Source organism: Erithacus rubecula (assembly GCF_903797595.1).
Source record: "Erithacus rubecula genome assembly, chromosome: 11".
NCBI lineage: Eukaryota > Metazoa > Chordata > Aves > Passeriformes > Muscicapidae > Erithacus > Erithacus rubecula.
In genome coordinates this window covers 20,918,313-20,935,488 of record NC_136663.1, presented here as the reverse complement: position 1 = coordinate 20,935,488, position 17,176 = coordinate 20,918,313, and the positions used below count along the sequence as shown (strand labels likewise).

The 17,176-nt window shown below is 57.8% G+C and overlaps 1 protein-coding gene across 1 annotated transcript in view; it reads right to left on the bottom strand.

Moving 5' to 3' along the window:
• Positions 1–489: 489 nt before the first annotated feature.
• KIF1A (kinesin family member 1A) overlaps positions 490–17,176 on the bottom strand; it is a 31,120-nt gene continuing 14,433 nt past the window's right edge. The window contains exons 15-39 of the mRNA XM_079315305.1: positions 15,862–16,000; positions 15,476–15,594; positions 15,309–15,394; positions 14,899–15,037; positions 14,124–14,292; positions 13,708–13,798; positions 13,232–13,350; positions 13,049–13,104; positions 12,607–12,715; positions 12,431–12,497; positions 12,257–12,341; positions 11,843–11,948; positions 9,896–9,922; positions 8,489–8,512; positions 6,959–7,073; positions 6,588–6,721; positions 6,395–6,456; positions 6,139–6,284; positions 5,670–5,882; positions 5,444–5,521; positions 5,058–5,182; positions 4,779–4,925; positions 4,487–4,679; positions 4,294–4,412; positions 490–3,266 (exon numbers count right to left, since the gene is read on the bottom strand). Of these exons, the coding sequence (XP_079171431.1) occupies positions 3,224–3,266; positions 4,294–4,412; positions 4,487–4,679; positions 4,779–4,925; positions 5,058–5,182; positions 5,444–5,521; positions 5,670–5,882; positions 6,139–6,284; positions 6,395–6,456; positions 6,588–6,721; positions 6,959–7,073; positions 8,489–8,512; positions 9,896–9,922; positions 11,843–11,948; positions 12,257–12,341; positions 12,431–12,497; positions 12,607–12,715; positions 13,049–13,104; positions 13,232–13,350; positions 13,708–13,798; positions 14,124–14,292; positions 14,899–15,037; positions 15,309–15,394; positions 15,476–15,594; positions 15,862–16,000 (2,711 nt within the window). The 3' untranslated portion in view covers positions 490–3,223. The remainder of the gene's footprint in view (positions 3,267–4,293; positions 4,413–4,486; positions 4,680–4,778; positions 4,926–5,057; positions 5,183–5,443; positions 5,522–5,669; positions 5,883–6,138; positions 6,285–6,394; positions 6,457–6,587; positions 6,722–6,958; positions 7,074–8,488; positions 8,513–9,895; positions 9,923–11,842; positions 11,949–12,256; positions 12,342–12,430; positions 12,498–12,606; positions 12,716–13,048; positions 13,105–13,231; positions 13,351–13,707; positions 13,799–14,123; positions 14,293–14,898; positions 15,038–15,308; positions 15,395–15,475; positions 15,595–15,861; positions 16,001–17,176) is intronic.

The window sequence follows — 17,176 nt, the reverse complement described above, 5'->3', positions numbered from 1 at the left end:
TTGCCATCGCCCCGCCCCTCCCGCCGCCGAGTGGAGCGGGCCCGCTAGGGGGCGCCCTTCAGCGGCGGTGGGCGCTGCCCTCCTCAGCTGCCGCCATACAACAGCTACAGCAGCGGTCAGTCCGCCTCTGCAGGCGTCGTGTCAGTGCCTGATACTCAAGAGTATCTTCAGAAATATTTTAGTGGATGACTTGATAGGGAACTCTAATCCCAGAAAAAGCAGCAGTACTGGGTTACGCTTTCACCTCTGAGAGTCTGCAGGGCCATAGTGACATGAAAGCTCACTGCAATTTGTTGTTGTCAATCATAAAATGGAAAAGTATCTCAAATCTTCCAATATCAGAGCTAATTCAAAAGTATTTTGGGCACTACAGCTGCTAGAAACAACTCTTGGCCAGAATGGAGACCCAACAACTCGAGCCCTTCAGCTCCCCTCCCTGCCTCCCTGCCCCCCCCCCGCCAGCCCCGCAGAGAAACGCTCAGCGCACGGCAGCTGCGTTAAATGCGACATTTATTTCAGAACCGAACAAGCCTCACGTGCGCACGGGACGGCCAGGACCCGCAGTGCTGCCCCGGCACACGGCAGGGAGCGCCGGCGGAGAGCGGGCAGCGCGGCCTCCCTCCTCTGGCCCCGGGCCTGCCCGCCCATGCTCGCCTGCCTTCCGTGCCATCCGCTCCCTGTGAATTTCCCCTCCGGTTTGGGCTTACAGTCGTGCTTGAACCCCCGCTTTGCGTTCGCTGCTGAGGGGATGGGTGCCAGGGCCGTGAGGAGGAGCGCGGTGCTGCTCAGGAGCGCTTGCTGGGTACAGATGGCAGCTGGCCCGTGTGCTTGTACCCAGCGGGCAGCCCTGTTCCCCTCGGCTCCGACCTCCAGCCGAGCCGTCTGCTCTGCAGGTTTGCTGGCCTCAGGCATGTTCGGCTCCGGCTGGAGGATGCTGGCTGCGTCTTGTCTGTGGCACAGGCAGCACCACACAGCCCTGGCTCGTGAACCTGTGTCTGGTCCCTGACAGACACTGGTCCCATCTCTGCCAGAAGCTGCCTCCGTTCTGGAAGAGCCTCCCCTCAGGTACTCCCTGTTTCTGCACCCTTAGCCCCTTACACTGAAATTTGGGATGGTACCAACTAGTCCTTGCACAGAGAACAGGAGCCAGGATGTTGCAGCCTGGGCCCCTGCATTGCCCCAGCTCAGCCTCTCTGTGCCTCCAGGCTGGCATCTCTTTCTTCATACAGAAAGGGCACAACTCGGCCTCCAGGTCTAAAAACGATCACAGAGACGAAAATAGCCCAGTTTGATGGGGAGCTTGTCCTGGCCAGGGGAGCTGGGCTGAGAGGCAGCAGCCCCACTGCAGATTTGGGCTGTAGTAATGGGGTAAAGATGCCCATTAGGAGCTGTGGCAAGGCCAGGCAGAACCAGCATGTGCTCAAGAAGAATCCCCAAACTCTTTCTGTCACCTGAAATCCAAGCTAAAGGGTGCCTGATATGCAGCAAGGGGGCCAGTGCAAGCCTCTATTCCTCCACACGTCCCTGCCTATCCGTGCCCCCCACAACACGAGTATAACGAGAAGACAGCACCACGTCCCACACACACACACACACACACACACACACACACACACACACACACCCCACAGACAGTGCAGGGAGGTGTGGCACAGCCAAGGTGCAGCCGTGCTGGACGAGACAGCAGAGCTGGGGTGCCTGGGGGATGCACGGAGGAAGATGCTCAGCTTCCAACACGGAGCTGTGCCAGATGCTGCTGGCCACTTGGGAAGCCCTGAACAAAAACATCTAACTATGTGTGAGAGATGGGAGAAGACAGAGAGAGCTGCTGCTGGAGGAGGTGGGAAGCAGTGATGGCTGGAGGAGAAGGTCTTTTCAGCAAAAACACCTCCAGTGTGGGAAGCGCTCAGATTAACATGCTGATGGAGGCAGGGTGGGGGGAGGTGGGTGCTCGCTTCTGCAGCAGAGGAAGAGTGAGAAAACACCAGCTAGAACAGAAAAAAGAAGCCCCATCTCCACCCTGACACCCTTTGATCTGTTTTGAGTCTGTCATCCCGCTGGGAAAAGAAGGGATGTGCAAGCCCTTTTGGGAAAGGGCAAGAAGGATCCTGTAGGGTAGGATGGTCATTCCTAGTTGTGGCTCCTGGGGAATCTTCCCGTTCCACCTGAACCTCCACACTCCATGCAGGGTTGGGATCCTTGGCATCCTGCCCTAAGAGTGGGAAATCCTTTTGGATGAGAGATTTGGGATAGTGGAGGTGGCCCAAGTGCTTTTGGCTGGAAAGGGTAGCCCAGCATGGGCTGACAGACAGAGCCATACCCAGAGCTCTCCTTTTCCCTCCAGCAGGACCAAGCTCCAAAGTGCAGTGACCCATCTGCAGGGACATGGGTGCCCTGGCCAGCTGAGACCCAGAGGTAGATGGGACAGGTAGGAATTGCCTTCTTTGGGAAGACATGGTGGGCTGTCTGGCCACTGCTCAGGGGAAAAGTAGTTTAAGCTGTAGGGGAAGGCAAAGCAAATAGTTGGGGAAGGGCATAGAGTGAGGGTGAGAGCTGCACTGCTGCCAGGCACAAGCCAGGGATGTCCTGGGAAAGGCATCTCTGGAACCCCAGCCCATCACCAAGGCTCTCCCCTGCCTGGGGGAGGCATTGGCTGGAGGCCAGGACTCAACTTAGGGGATTTTTGTGATGTAAATAGAAATAAATACTTTATAAATATAATCTTAAGGTACTGACACCTGATCTTACTCTGCTGTCTCTTGCAGAAACACCGGTAAATAGGGAAACCCCACATCTAAGTTACCACTTTCCCTTTGCCTGAGGGCAATTCCTCCTGCTCTCCCAGCTCTGAGCTTTACTGCATTCCCATCTCTCTAGATCAAAGACCAGCTTTTAGCCAAAACCACCTTTCTCACTCCCTCCCCTCTGATAGGGACCTTTTTTGGAACGTTAGATGGTGTGATATGAAGGTCACCCATGGAGGGACAGGCAGAAGATGGCACGTGCACAAGGAGTCCTGCCCAGGCAGGTCCAGGCTTTTGCAGCTACAAACAGAAGTGAGTTTCCCCTGTGAAGCTGTGAATCAAGACAGATCCTTCCATGGAGCAGAGAGCTGGGGCAGCAGATGGTGTGAAAGATCAGATATTAACATGGGGAGTCTTCAGACAGAATCAGCTTTCTTGATCCTGTTGGCAGACGGATGAGGTGGAGGGTGTTTTTCAGGTTAGATTCTCATCTGGGCTGTTCTCCTTCTGGACAGCTTGGATCTGATTTGGAAAACAAGGGACAAAAGGTGTTAAGAGATGTGGACAAGGAGAGGTGTGGACTCCCAGGTTCAGTGTCCTACCACCAGGCTGATACTTGAATCCAGACAGCTGGAGGGATATAGAATTAAAGCCTCTTTAGCCACAGCACACAAATTTATGTGCATTTACTCCTATTCCTCTAGTCCTGCCACTTGAGGTGATCTCAAGAAATCCATGAGATGGTCTTGTTGAGGAATGAAAACATCTAGTGCAGGTATCTTGGTGTGCAGCTAGGATTTGAGCTGCCGGGGTGGGAACATGAGGCTAGAGTGTGAGCTGCCAATCGTTTGCATAACAAAGGGCACAGGGACCTTCCAGCCAGGTGAAGGACAATCAGAGAGTGCCCTTAGACTAAGAGGGTGTAAAAGCCCAGGGTTTCCTTTGTTCAGGGTCCTTTCTCAGAGGCACCCAGCTCCAGCTGTTATTTTGTTATTGCATTAATAACATGATTTAATTATTTTAAGGATTGAGATGTCTGAGACTCTGCTATGGGAAACCTGTGACTGAGCCATTAGGAAACCTTGTCTGAGTGTGTGTGTGTGGAGTGTAGGAAGTCAAGCAAGGCCCCTGTCGGCTCACTGGAGCCACCTGCTGCAAAGGGGCCTCAGTCCCAGGTCAGGTGGTGCATGTGTGACTTCCAGAGTGGCTCCTGGATGGTCAGACAGGAGTTTCCTTAACAGTCTCAAAAACTCTGTGGGATGGTCTGAAGAACAGTGACAGGCCAGTGGCCCTGCCACCGGGCATGTGCTTTGAGCTCAGCACAGCAACACCTCTGTACCACCTGGAATCTGGCCCTAGACTGGAGCACTTAAATGTGGATGAGCTGAATTCAAAATTAATATGCTGCAAGTTTTGCCAGGTGAAAGCCTGTCCAAGCACAGCGCTGCACAGGAGATGCTCCCCACACCTGGGAGGGATGCACTGGGAGCCTGCAGCCCTTGCAGCAATGGCTTCTGTGCATTCCCCTTCCCCCAGCCGCCCCTGGTACCTTATGGATCCAGCCAGGAGAGGGTTGAAAGCGTAGAGCCAGTCGTGCATGTCCTTGTCACTGCTCGCCTGCAGCAGGATGCCCCGGTGCTCCGTGCACACCGCAAACGTGTTCGGGGTCTGCGAGGGGAGAGCCAGCGCTTAGTCCTTCACTCAGTGGGGTGTGAGGAGTGGGGCTGCTCCCTGTGCCCTACCTTGAGCATGGCCTGCTGGTCCTCACTGTACTCCACCTGGGCCTTGGAGAGGTTGAGGATGGCCCTCTCGACCGCGTCCTTGTCCGAGTTGTAGATATAGACGTATGGGCGCCGCACCACCACGAAGCGTTTCACCCATCCGTTGGTGTGAGGCTCCAGGAAGTGCAGGTAGCCCTTTTTGGAGACGATGGGACTGCAGAAGGGATCAAGGTAAGGGGTGGGATACTGACCATGGGGAGGTGACCCCCAGTACATAGGTGCTCTCCTTGCTGGCTGCCCCAGTTGCTCCTACCTGACTCGTATCTCCTGGATGTCAGGCACCAGCAACCGCTGGGGCTCCTTCTCCTCCTCAGGCCGGCGGGCTGGGGACTTCTTCAGCTCTCCTTCCACCACAGTCTCCAGATCGGGGCTCTCTGCCCTGGAGGAAACCTGGGGGGGTCTGGGGAAGGAGGAGAGGATGGGGTGTAGGAAGAGTGATAGCTAGGGAACATCCATTGACAAGGACTGTGTCCCAGTGACACAGCTGCTCTGCTTGGGATATGTCACCAGAACCTCCCAGCCAGCTTCTTACCTGACCTCCATGGCATTGTAACATCCTTCCACCAGTGATGGGCAGGTTGAGGAGGGGGTGAGAGTGGTGACCCCAAGAGCTGGCATGGAAGGGTCTCTCATCAAGGTCACGGACATTTCAGACAGCTGTGGAGTAATAGAGGTGTGAACTAAAGTTTCTGTGCCAAGCCAGGCACATGCAAAGGCTCCTGCTCAGATAGGGAGAGTCAAGACCCCTGGCTGACAGGGTCCTCTCCTGGCACAGTCCTGAGAGCCACCAGTTCTGGGAAAAAAACAGAGCAAGACACCCCTAGGAGGCCTGACTTGTGCCACAGTGCCCATCTGGCCCCCACCCAGCCATTCCCCTGCCAGCCACACATCCCCCTTGGCCCAGCAGCCCAGCAGTACCTTGCTCTCACTGGCACTAATGCAGACGTGGCTGTGGCTGTACTCCCTGTTGAAGGTGTGCGTGAGCAGGCGCAAGCACTGCAGAGAGAGGAGGAGGACAGTGGGCCATGAGGCACATCCCACCTCCCACTCCCCTTGGGCTTTCTCCAGCCACAACCCCCAGCCACCCTGTGGAAGCCACTTCCCGACTTCATCCCTTCAAGCTGGGCTTGCTGCAGGATGCTACCTTCACAGCCAGCTCCTTCTGCCTCTCGCTGGGGGTCTCAGGGGGAGAGGTGCGGCCTTCAGGTGCCCCGTCAGCAGAGAGCGGGGAGGAGATGCAGGAGGTGCTTCGGGACTCGGAATCCTCACTGGAGCAGGGGGACAGGGTCTCCATGCCCAGGCGCTGCGTTGTCTCCAGCTTCTCACGCAGTAACAGGTAGTGTCTTGTCTTCTCCACCTGGACATAGGCACCCAGACTCAGGGGTGGCCCTTGCCCCCAATACCCAGGCCCCCTTAACCCCATTTACTGAATAGCTTTGGATGTGCTGGGCCCTGGCTAGCAGTCATGCACAGGAGTACTGCCCAGCTCAGCCCCATTCCTGCCTCCTCCCACAGCCAAGATGGCTGTGCTATCCTGGGTGGGGAATCCCCCCCCAGCACCGATGGAGCTGAGAATTGCAATGTTTCAGCCTATTTCTAGCCCAGACTCTCACTTCTTGCAGAAGGCTGAGTTTCTCCAGCTCCCACTGATGGTCAAGGATGAGGCTGTCACTGCGGGGCCGCCAGCCAGCCAGGTTCTCCTCTCCCCGGACATAGGCTACAGAGGTGTCCAGCACACGCCGGCGCCTTCTCTGCATACCTGTGGGCACAGACACACAGCTGAGGGGACAGGCACACAGCCCCTAACCCAAAGGGCTGGCTGTGCCCACCTGCCCCAGCTGAGTACCTGGGCAGAGGTGTGGCACCCACCTGGGCTGCCGGCATCAGCCACGCGGCAGAGGCTGAGCTCATAGACTCCTGTCACACGGTTGCTGTGAGCAAAGACAGACGAAGCATTACTGGCTTTGTCCTATCCCCACATCCCAGTTTTTTTAGCCAGGCTGCTGAGATGCCCTAGAAAAGCTCCAGTCCCTAGATGTCCCCAACAGGAGCATGCTGGTACCTCTCAGAAGCCCGCAGGCTGCCGCTGCCAAAAAGATTGCGGATGGAGCGTGAGGCAGGAAGTTTGGCATCCCGGGAGTAGAAAACCATGCAGAAGTCTTTGGTGATGACAGCAGGCTGAGTGCAGTTCTCCATCTACAGTAGGGTAGAGGGAGGCATCAGGGGTGCTGCAGGCTGGCAGCACAGCAGGTCTTTCCCACCCCTGAGCCCAGCAGGGCTCCAGTCTTGGGGTCCCACATGGCCCCCAAGCACCAGGTTGAACCCTGCACCCCATAAGCACTAGCTAAGGAAGGAGTCACACTGGCTGCACCCCAACAGCAGGGGAAATACCAGACTTTGTTGATATACAGTGACCCCAACCAAAGTCCTTGCCTCGATGTAAGCTGACAGGGTGATGTAGATCTTCTCCCGGTAAGGGGTAACGCGATTGAGCAGCAGCGAGTTGTGCATGGAGCTATCCCACGCCGCCTCAAACTGGTAGAAAGTCCTGCCAAAAAAACCCAACAGGGCCAGTAAAACAACCTCCCTGGAACCCCTGGCAGGCGAGCAAGGAGATGTCATTGTCCCCCCCACAGCGCTGCAGCAGGCCTGCAAGGACACACAGACATGCATGCGCAGTGGGGACAGATGGGGACAGCCACTCCAGAGGACACAGGCTCAAGGCAAAGGGCACAAGGCATGGTGGGAGGAGGACACGGCACCCTTGAAATGGCCAATGGACCGGGGTTCTGGGGAGGAGGGACTGCAGGAGGAGTGGGGGGCTCAGATGGGGTGCAGGCAAGGCAGAGCAGGCTAGGAAGGCAGAGGAGGGCAAAGGAGGGTTCATGCCCCACCCCTGTGTTCAGAGCAGGAATTGCCACCCCCAGTGCACCCAGGCCAGTCCCCACCATCCAGCCTGGGGCACAGCACCTCCCAGTCCCTGCCGGGAGCGGCTGTCACCATTTGAGTAATGATGGCCAGAAGGGAAAGGAGGGAGGATGCTAGCACCAGGAGTGTGCTGCCAGCCCACCTCTGGGAGCACAGCCCCCCACCAGCCAGGTCCCCTTCCCCAGGGCTGCCCCTGCCTGCCAGCCCTGGGCCCCAGTGAGAAGCTGGGGACCATGATTTGGTGGCTGGCTCCTGTCAGACTGTCTCCCCTGGCTCTTGCTCTACCCTTATTGCCAGCCCCATTCCCACTCTGCTGCCTCAGGCCCCTTTGCTGTGTTTCCCATGGCCCCTAGGCTGGGAGAAGGAGCAGGGGACAGCTGGTCCCACTCACCCATGCTACAGGATCCCAGAGAGGACGGCATAGCTCACCCAGATTGAGAGTGGCAGCTGCTCTCCTTGGGTTGAGCAACTGAGGGTGAGGAAGCAGGAAGTGGCTCTGGTGATAGAGCATGGGGGATCCCCATTTCACCCCCTGCCCCACTCCTGGGCTCCCTCCCGGGTCAGCCTTGGCTTTGTGGTACACCCACTCCCCAAAACCACCCAGAGCTGCTGCAGCTGCGGCTCCTGCCTGAGCACCCTCAGGAAACTGTGGTTCAGCCATATCTCAATCAGAACACTCCAGCACGTCCCTGAAACAGCATCCAGGTGGCTGAGGAGCAATTTTAACAAGAGCCAGGGCAGCCAGCGGGAGTAGGGAGAGGTTCTTGACTGCAATTTCCCCCATGTTGGAAGCACAGGGAGAGACGCTTCCAAAAGGTAAATAAAATACAAAACCCCACCAGCGTGAGACACAGCCAAGGCGAAGGATTGCTTTGCAGACATGGGTTGCTTAAGAAAAGAGGGCTCCTCTAGGAGGAGGAGGAAAAGAGGAGTCTCAGGGGAGGGGAAAAAGAGCAAAAAGCAAAGGGTGGAGGCAAAGGGGGAAAAGAGAAAAGCAGGAGGAGGGACCAGACCGAGCAGGTGCGCGTGAAATACCTAGTGTCATTTCCCAGCGAAATGCTATAAGTGGAAGGTGACCCAAGGACAAACACACACATGTACACACACAGAAAAACGACAGGTCAGAAGAGCCCCTCTTGAAGGGACTCGCACATAATAGCAGCGCTGGCCAAGGCAGCTCCAGCCTAGCTGAACCCAAAATGGGAACCAAACGGAGCTCAGCGAGGGCAGACAGAGGCTCACCAGCCTGGGTGAAAACCCTCTGCCTCCCATTTTCCTCATGATCCAGCAGCTGGGAAAGAAGCACACATACTCCCTATGCCCTTAACTCTGCCCTTATGCCATCCCAGGGCAAAGAGCTCCCACCAGTGCAGTCCCCTGGGACAATGCCAGCTGGGGGATGAGATATCCCTCTGTCACTCACACAGCAGGTGACTTCTTGGCCATGCCCTGGCCCACAAGGAAAGTGTCACTGTGCTGAGAGACCATAGGCAGCCCAGTGTGAACCCATCTCTCATGAAGCAGGAGGACTGGCTCAATGCTGTGTCAACTTTCCTGCACCCTGGGAGAGGACAGATGCCCTCGGACATCTCTGAGCACAACCAGCTTTGAGTTGCTGTAGAGAGGAGGCACAAAGTTATGTGCCAGGACTTGGGACACTCCATCTCTTGTCTCCCAAGCACATGCCCCTCTTCTTTTGCCATGGGCCACAGTGGTGGGCCCTTCCCTGAGACCTCAACAATGCTCCCATCCAGAGGCTGGTGGCACATCCACAAATCTGGTATCTCTTATGCATATTCCAGGCTCACCCAGAGGTCCCAGCTGAAGCCTGGAGTCCCCAAAGAGTCATTGTCCCTTTACACAGGGGTACAGCAGTCTGTGCACCCCCTGTCACACCTGCACAGACACACAGGTGCTGCCCGTACGCCACACCTACACACACAGGACAGCGTGCACAGGGCAGGCAGCTGCTGCCACACCAACTGCATCGTTACCAGCTGCCCAGGAAAGGGCAGGACAAGCCCCAAAACTCCCACTGTCCTCACCAGCCCTGCAGCTGCTCCAAGCAGCACCAGGGGCTGAGCTGGCGCTGGGGCGGGAGGCGGTGGAGGGACCGGCACGCTCGGTGCCAGATGCCAGAAAAGATGGGAGAGTAGCAAAGTCAAAAAGCAAGAATAAAACCCAAATCAGGCAATGGAGACGCAGGCGTGCGAGGGGGAGCGGCAGCCAGCCAGAGCGTGGCCCAAACGAACAGCAAAAGGGGCGAGTGAGCGAGAGGTGCCAGCGCGGGAGGGAGGAGGGATGGGGCGTGTGGAGGGATGAGGGGCTGGATGTCCAAGTGCTGCCTCTGGCGGGAGTGAGCGTGCCGAGGCGAGGGGGTAGAAAGAAAGAAAGGAGAGAAGAAGGAGGGGTGGAAAAAAAACCAATGGAAACAAATAATACCTAGGCATATCCGAATCAAGAAACTGCCTGCGAAAACACAAAACAATCACATGGTTAGTGTGGGCTCAGATGGGCAGCAGCAGCTGAGGGAAGCGAGGGGGATCACCAGGCGCTGCCCCCCGCGCCTCCGCCCTGGGCGCTGGATGCAGGGCTGGCTGCGTGCTGAGGAGAGCTGAACCACTCTCCCAGCCTCTTCCTGAGTGGCTCCGGGGCGCTGGGGAGGCTGCAGAGGGGAAGCCAGGGCTGCTCCAGGCAATGGAGGCTGCGTGGCACAAGGCAGCAAAGCGGGGAGCGCAAGCGGCTGGGAGGAGGGTGAAGTGGGCATGGCTCTGCTCTCTGCCGTCCTCCTGCCTGTCCTCGCAGCTGCAGGGTGAAGCATGCATGTCTGCATGTGGAGTGGAAGTGGGGGGCACTGCAGCCAGACACCCCCTCCTCCCCCTGCCTCGCCATGGGCAGGCTCCATGGAATAGATGTGGGACAGATGGGACATGTGCACCGCTCTGTGCCCCCCGTCTCCACGCTTCTCTCCACACCCCAAGTATCCCCCCAGCCCCAGCCATGTCCCCCTGTCCTGCAGGACTCACAGGGTGGGAGGCAGAGCAGGAGGCACATCCCTCCTGCCAGGCTACCTTAGGCATGCTGAAGATCCCATATGGCTCCATCGGGGACCAGACAAACAGATCAGGAGCTGGCAGAAAACTGCGCAGCCCCAAGAGCCCGTGGGTGCCACAACCACCCAGTTCTCAGCAAAAAAGCCACCACCACTCCACTGGGCTGGGCTCTCCTTGTCTGACCATCCCCATCTGGCCTCCTTCTGTGTCCCAAGGCTGTGACAAACTCTCCTGGTCCGACACTTGCACGCGTGCTGACCCAGGATTCGCCTCTGCTGCCCAGATGCTCTGTGCAGATTGTTCTGCTATGTCCAGGAGCTGCCCTGAGAGTGCTCAGGGAACCAAATCCTATCCAGACCTCCATCACTCCCCCAAAAACACTCTGCCTTGGGACAGGCCTCCTTGGGACAGTGATGATCACAAAGCAGGTGAAGGAAGAAGTAGTCCCCATTCCTGGGGGATATTCCTACACCAGTGACCACAACATACACAGCCAAGGACCAGTCCTGCTGCTCCCAGTGCTGGCAACAACCATCCCTGCCTTGTCACAGCTGCCTGCATGCACACATTCTGGCCAGAGATCCCCACCAGTCCCCAGAGTTCCACCAGTGCAGAGGAGAGCTCTGCCCTCCATACCCACGACTCCTCCTGCCTCTGCAGGACTCACACAGGGAGATCTTGAAGATAAAAATCTTCTGGTCCTGCTTCTTTCACACCCTGCCAAACCTACAGTGGGAACACCTTTAACAACCTGGTCTAGTGGAAGGTGTCCCTGCCCATAGCAGGAAGTTTGGGATGTGATTTTTTTTAAAGTCCCTTTCAGCCCAAACCACTCTGTGGCTCTATGACAGCCCCCTGGGATAGGGAGGAAGGGATGGACATCCCTGAAGTCACCCACAGTGGATGGGAATGGCTTTCCTGCATCACTTACACACAGATAGAGATCTGCCACAGATGCCAAGTGGCCTTTCCAGCAATTTTGCTGGGACACAGGACAAATCGCCCTCCCCTCTAGCCATGGAGTTGGGATATCCTCCTGGCACCAGCACCAACTGTCTCCCTGTGCCAGCCCATCACAGCCAGCACCAGAAAGCAGGACCCACACACAAATTCCCTTTAGTGCCCTCCCCAGCACAGCAAGGCCTTGGGGAGGAGGAGGGAGAGGGTTCACAGCCTTGTACCCCAAGACCCCATGCAGCTTCACAGAAACCTTTCCTCAAGGCAGCAGTGGGTCAGCAGGAGGGCCAAGAGCCTTCCAGGGCAGAGAGGGGCTGCTACTCAACCCCTCCACCCCTCACCACAGCAGGGGAAGAGCAAGAAAGAAAGCATCACGCACCGGTCATCCTGGGAGGGGTGGATGTAGCCAGAGGAGAGGATGTTCAGGGACAGAATGTTGGGGTCGATGAGTGACTCGTCTGCTTCTGGGGTGTTCCTGATTCGACCTGCAAACAGCACAGAGTGCTCACTCTGAGGTGACAGCAGTGGCCCTGTGGGGATCCCCATGAAGGCAGAGTCTGCACCCCCCTGGCCATTCAGCACCAGAGATGCTGGTCAAGCTCCTGGACATGGTGGCAGGGGCTGAGGTGTCATGCCCACACAGTGTCACCTGCCAGACAGCTGCTGCTTTACTATTGCAGGTCAGGAGGGGAGACAGGGCATAAAGCTTTATGTGGGAACATGGGAATGTGGGCAAGAAACAGTCTGAGAGTATTCCTGGGAGCTCAGTGGGCTGGGGGCTGGCTTGGCTTACCCACAACCAGCTCCCGTACTTCCTTCCAGCGGATGAGGCTGCCTGTTTCGTGCACCAAGGTGACACTGATTCTCCTCTGGATGCCCTGAGACCCACAAGGCCAGAGAGAAGGGATAGCAGTTAACACAGGCCCCAGCAGGACTGAGCTAGGACAGCATCTTGGGCAGAGAGTACCTGATGAAGGAGGAAGGTCCCGTGGCATGGCATGCCTCCACGGTGGTCCACAACAGCAGGGATGTAGCTGGAAGAGAGGATTGCAGCATGACACAGAGTCCTGCCAGCCTGCACAGAGGTGCTGACACTGGGCAAATCCCTCCCTGCCTCCCTCTCCCTCTCCCAGCAGGACTCACTCTCCATTGGCCTCCAGCTCACAGATCTCAAAGAAGACCATCAGGTCGTACTTGCACTGGCAGGGGCCAGCAGTGGGCCGAGTCATGGTGCTCAGCTTTGTTGCAGGCACTGCAGTGGGGCAGAAAAGACAGGTGAGAGGTTGAGCCTGCTGCTGACACTGGGAATGAGGTGTGTGATGGCAGGGAAAGGGCAGAGCAGGCAGAAAGAGGCTCATCCAGGGGCAAGGAACCCCCACCCAGGGCAAGAAACCTCCTCCCTGCTGCTCTGCAGGAGGTGAGATGGAAGCTTTCCATCTCTTGAGTGTTGTGGAAAGGAGTGGCTAGGGCTTTCCAGTGCTGTGGGCCATAGTACAGTTTGTGGTGCCTCTGGGGTCCTAACTGGTCCCTCTGGGGAAGGGGGGACACCCACCCAACTTGGGCACAGGAGCAGGAGGTTCCCTACCTGGTTTGGAGAGTGGCATCACACGGGGGAAGTGGCGTCGGGATGGCCTCAGTGGGCTGCAGAAAGAACCAGCTTGGTTACAGCACCCCCAGGGACCCCCAAACCCAGCCTTGGGGCCAGCCTGGGTCCCCAGGCAGCACCAGCAGCACAGCCAGGGGCTGGGGGTGGCCCAGATGTGCCCACCTCAGGACATCCTTGCAGAGAGGTGGGAAGGGGTGCTGCTGGTAATGGCCAAACACCTCAAACACAATTGGCTGGCTCTTGATGTATTCGATGAAAGATTTTGTCACCTCCACAGCGATCTGGAAGAGAAAAGAGCTGCTGAGCTACTGACAGGGCAGCTTAGCTGGGAAAGGGGATAGAGCCAGCAACAGCACCTGGGATGTGGAAGGATGTAAGACTCAGTTCCCTGCTTCCCTTACCCACTCCTCCCCCCATTCAGGGATGCTCTCCCCACCAAGACCACTGCAGTGAAATCCCAGGTGGACAACAGTGGCTTTTGGTGTTTTTCCTGCATGTCCACCACATCTAAGCCTGGATTAGCTGGGTGTCTGTGAGGGGCTGGGAAAGCCAGGAGGAAGCTGCTTCCTTGGGAGAGGATCCAGCCCAGGACCCCAGCAGCTGCAGGAGCACAGGGCTGGTGGGAGAGGGGTACGCACATTTTGGACATGATAGAAGCCCAGGGGTGGCCCTCGTCCTGTGTTCTTCAAGGGTTCTGTTGAAAAGGCCTCGTCATGGCGGTGGATGAAGCTGTGGAGGGAAGGAGGGTTGTTCAGGGGCTGTGAGATGGGGATGTGCTGGAGCAGGGAGAGAAATGAAAGCAACAACAAGAGCCTATTCCCCCTGGGGCTGCTGTCTGCACTCTTGGCTGGCACAGGACTCCCTGAAGCTGATGGGAGTCTATTCTTGCCTTTTGCCAGTGACTAAACAAGTGCTTGGGCAGATTTCACAGCCTTTGGTTTTGCCTGCTCATCTACCAAGGGCTCAGAGGAAACTTCCCAAATTCACCACGAGCCCCCAGGTGATGGCTGGAGCTTGGTGGAAGGAGCAGGGCTGGGGGGCACTGGGGGCTCACTTGAACTGGCAGAAGATGTCAGCGTATTCTGCAGAGATGCTGGAGGCTTGCAGGACTGTCACACGGAAAGTGAAGATGCTGCCCAGCTTCAGGTGGTCCAAAGCCACCTCCAGTGGCCCATCTGATGCAGGCTTCTCAGGACTGTCCAGAAGAAGATCCTCTGGGGTCACTGCAGGGAGAAGGAGGCCCTTAGCAAGGCAGGGTGTCTCCCCCTGAGTGTTAGGAACATTTAGGAGCAACGTTAAGATGCTGGAGCATGTCCAAAGAAAGGCAACAAGGCTAGAAAGAGTCTGGAACACAAGTGAGGAGCAGCTGAAGGAGCTGGAGGTGTTTAGTCTGGAGAAGAGGAGACTCAGGGGAGACCTCATCACATTCTGCAACTCCCTGAAAGGAGGGTTTAGTCAGGTAGGGATTGGTCTCTTTTCTCAGGCTACCAGTGAAAGGACAAGAGGACACAGTCTTGAGCTGCACCAGGGGAGGCTTAGGCTGGACATTAGGAATAATTCTTCACAGAAATGGTGATTGGAAGAATTCTTCACAGAAAGGGTGATTGAGCATTGGAAGGGGCTGCCAGGGAAGTGGTGAAGTCAGTCCCTGCAGGTGTCTAAGAAAAGCCTGGGTGTGGCACTCAGGGTGATGGTAGGTGACAAGGTGGTGTCAGGGCATAGGTTGAATATGACTGTGATTGTCTCAGCAGCCCCCACTGAGCAGTGAGCTGTCAATGCTGGGGAGGGTGCAGGGAGCCCCCCCCACAGTGCCTGTCACAGCTCCTCACCTGCACAGGTGTTGTTGTTGACTTCATCAGCAGAAGGACCCACGTCGCTGACCTGGCCCTGCCCTTCCACAATGCGCAGCTCCTCCTGAGAGGTCCCCGAGCGAGACATCCCCACAGCTGGGCACGACTCCGACTGGAACTGTGCCAGGAGTGCAGCTCAGGGGTGCTGGTGGGCCCCAGGGTGGTCCTGCTTGCCCCACCACCAGCATCCCATCACCCAGACACCTCCAGCTCTCCTCTCCCACCCCTGGGACAGCGACCAGGATGCACTGGTGAGGGGCCAAAACCACATTCCTTTCCCTTCACCTCTAGGAGCCTGGGGGTCCCCATGGGGACGCACTGAGGTGGCAGACAGGGATCTGGGGTCCATGGGCACCCACCAAGGGCCAGCCCCACCAGCCCCACCTTACCTTCTCAAAGTGCTGGTCGTCGAAGGAGATCTTGGCCGTCCCCGACTGCCGCACGCCAGAGCCGTAGTCAGGGGCTTCTTCATCGGCTGGGGAGGGGTGGGGTGAGCCAGCACAGAGGCTGCAGGGGGTGCAGGGGGCAGGTTTTGTGGGGGTGGGTTCCCCCCTACCTGAGATGGCCTGGACAGCCACGCGCAGGAAGCCCTTCACCTCGCCCTTCTCGCTGACGATGGCCACGCGGTGCACCAGGGGCACGGGGTACAGGAGGTTGCTCAGGTAGACAAAAGCCCTGCCAGAGAAGGGGGGGACACACAACAGGGGGGACAGCGGTCACTGCTCCCACCCCTGAGTGCCCAGGCACGGCTGGCGTGGCCGGCAGCGGCCGGGTCCCAGGTCACTGCTCAGGGCGCCACCGCAGCGCTGCAAAGCAAAACTAAAGAGAAGGCAGCCAGGGCCAGGCGAGGGGCTGGGGCAGCGGGCAGGCAGCGTGCCATGGGCAGGAGGGTGGGCAGGAGGGTGGCACACGCCATGGACAGCACCACAGCACACAGCAGACCTGCAGACCTCTCCGACTGGCACCTCCGTGGCAGGCAGGAGGGGAGAGGGCTGCGCCGGTGCCGCCGTGAAGCCGTAGGGCAAGAGGACCTTCTGTGGTAGAGAGCTGCAGAACTCGGGCAGGAGGTGCTGCAACACGACTGGGGGGCAGCTGCAGAGTCACCACGGGGAGGACAGGGGCAAGACAGGGGGAAGGAAGGGTGACAAGGGAGATGGAGGCTGTCAGGAGTGAAGGAGGTTAGAGGACAAGGTCTTGGACCTCCAGAGGTGAACCTGCTGGGGGTTCATGGCCCTGGCTCTGCCCGCAGCGTTGGAGACCACTGGGAGGGAGGCTGCACAGTATGGCTGGCAGCATCAGGTTGTGGCTCCCTCCTCCCCATCCCTTCACACATATGGCTTCGGGGTCCAGGGCCACCTGCCAGCATGTCCCAGGGATGGACAAGGCCTGGCAGGTCTGAGCCTCCCTGCTCTCCTCTGCAGCATCCAGGTCACTGTGCAAGGTGCCATGCCAGAGTCCAACTCGATGGCTGCCCCGTGTCTCTGTCAGCACCTCCTCTCAGGCCACTGCTCTCTGCTTCTCCAGCGTTTTGGGTCCTCTTGCTGCCTCCCTGCACCTCAGTGCCAGCTTCCAATGGTCATCCAGCTCTGGCATGGTGGCACGCTGTACCTTCTGCAGTGACAGGTGACCTTTGGCACTGAGCTCCCTGCCAAAAGGTGTGAGCCAGCAGCACCACGTCCAGCAAGATGGGGTGTGGGGTGCCTGGCACCTGCCAGCATCTCGATGTGCAGTGGGGTGGGATGGAGCTGGGGGCTAGACATCTCTGCTTCAGGAAGCTCCCACGGGGGCTGTATCTCCAGGAGGCTGATGTGCTGCTCAGGGCATTCCAGCCTCACAGCAATCTTCATATTCTGTGGCACCCCAAAGTGCCCAGGGAGCTCTTGCAGCCCTGCACTCACACCCCAACCCCCAAGTCCAGAGATTCCCCCCTGCTCTGGTGACTCTCAGTGACCTTCAACTGCTCTTCGAGGCTTTTTCCACCCACAGGACTCAAAGGACTGTGGAAGCAGGTGATGCCAAATCATGATCTCCTGACGGGCCCATCTCAGCCCATCTCTTCTCAGATGCCACTGGAAACGAGTGGTCAGACCATGCCAGGGCTTCCCAGCTCCCAGGGCTTCTCGTGCCTGGGGCAGAGCCCTGTGAGCACAGGGAACTCTCCAAGCACAGGGATCTGGGTGTGCCCACCCACCCCAAATCACAGGGCAGCTGGAGTGGAAGCAGAGGACTGGAGAGGACAGGGAAGAGTGGGAAGGGG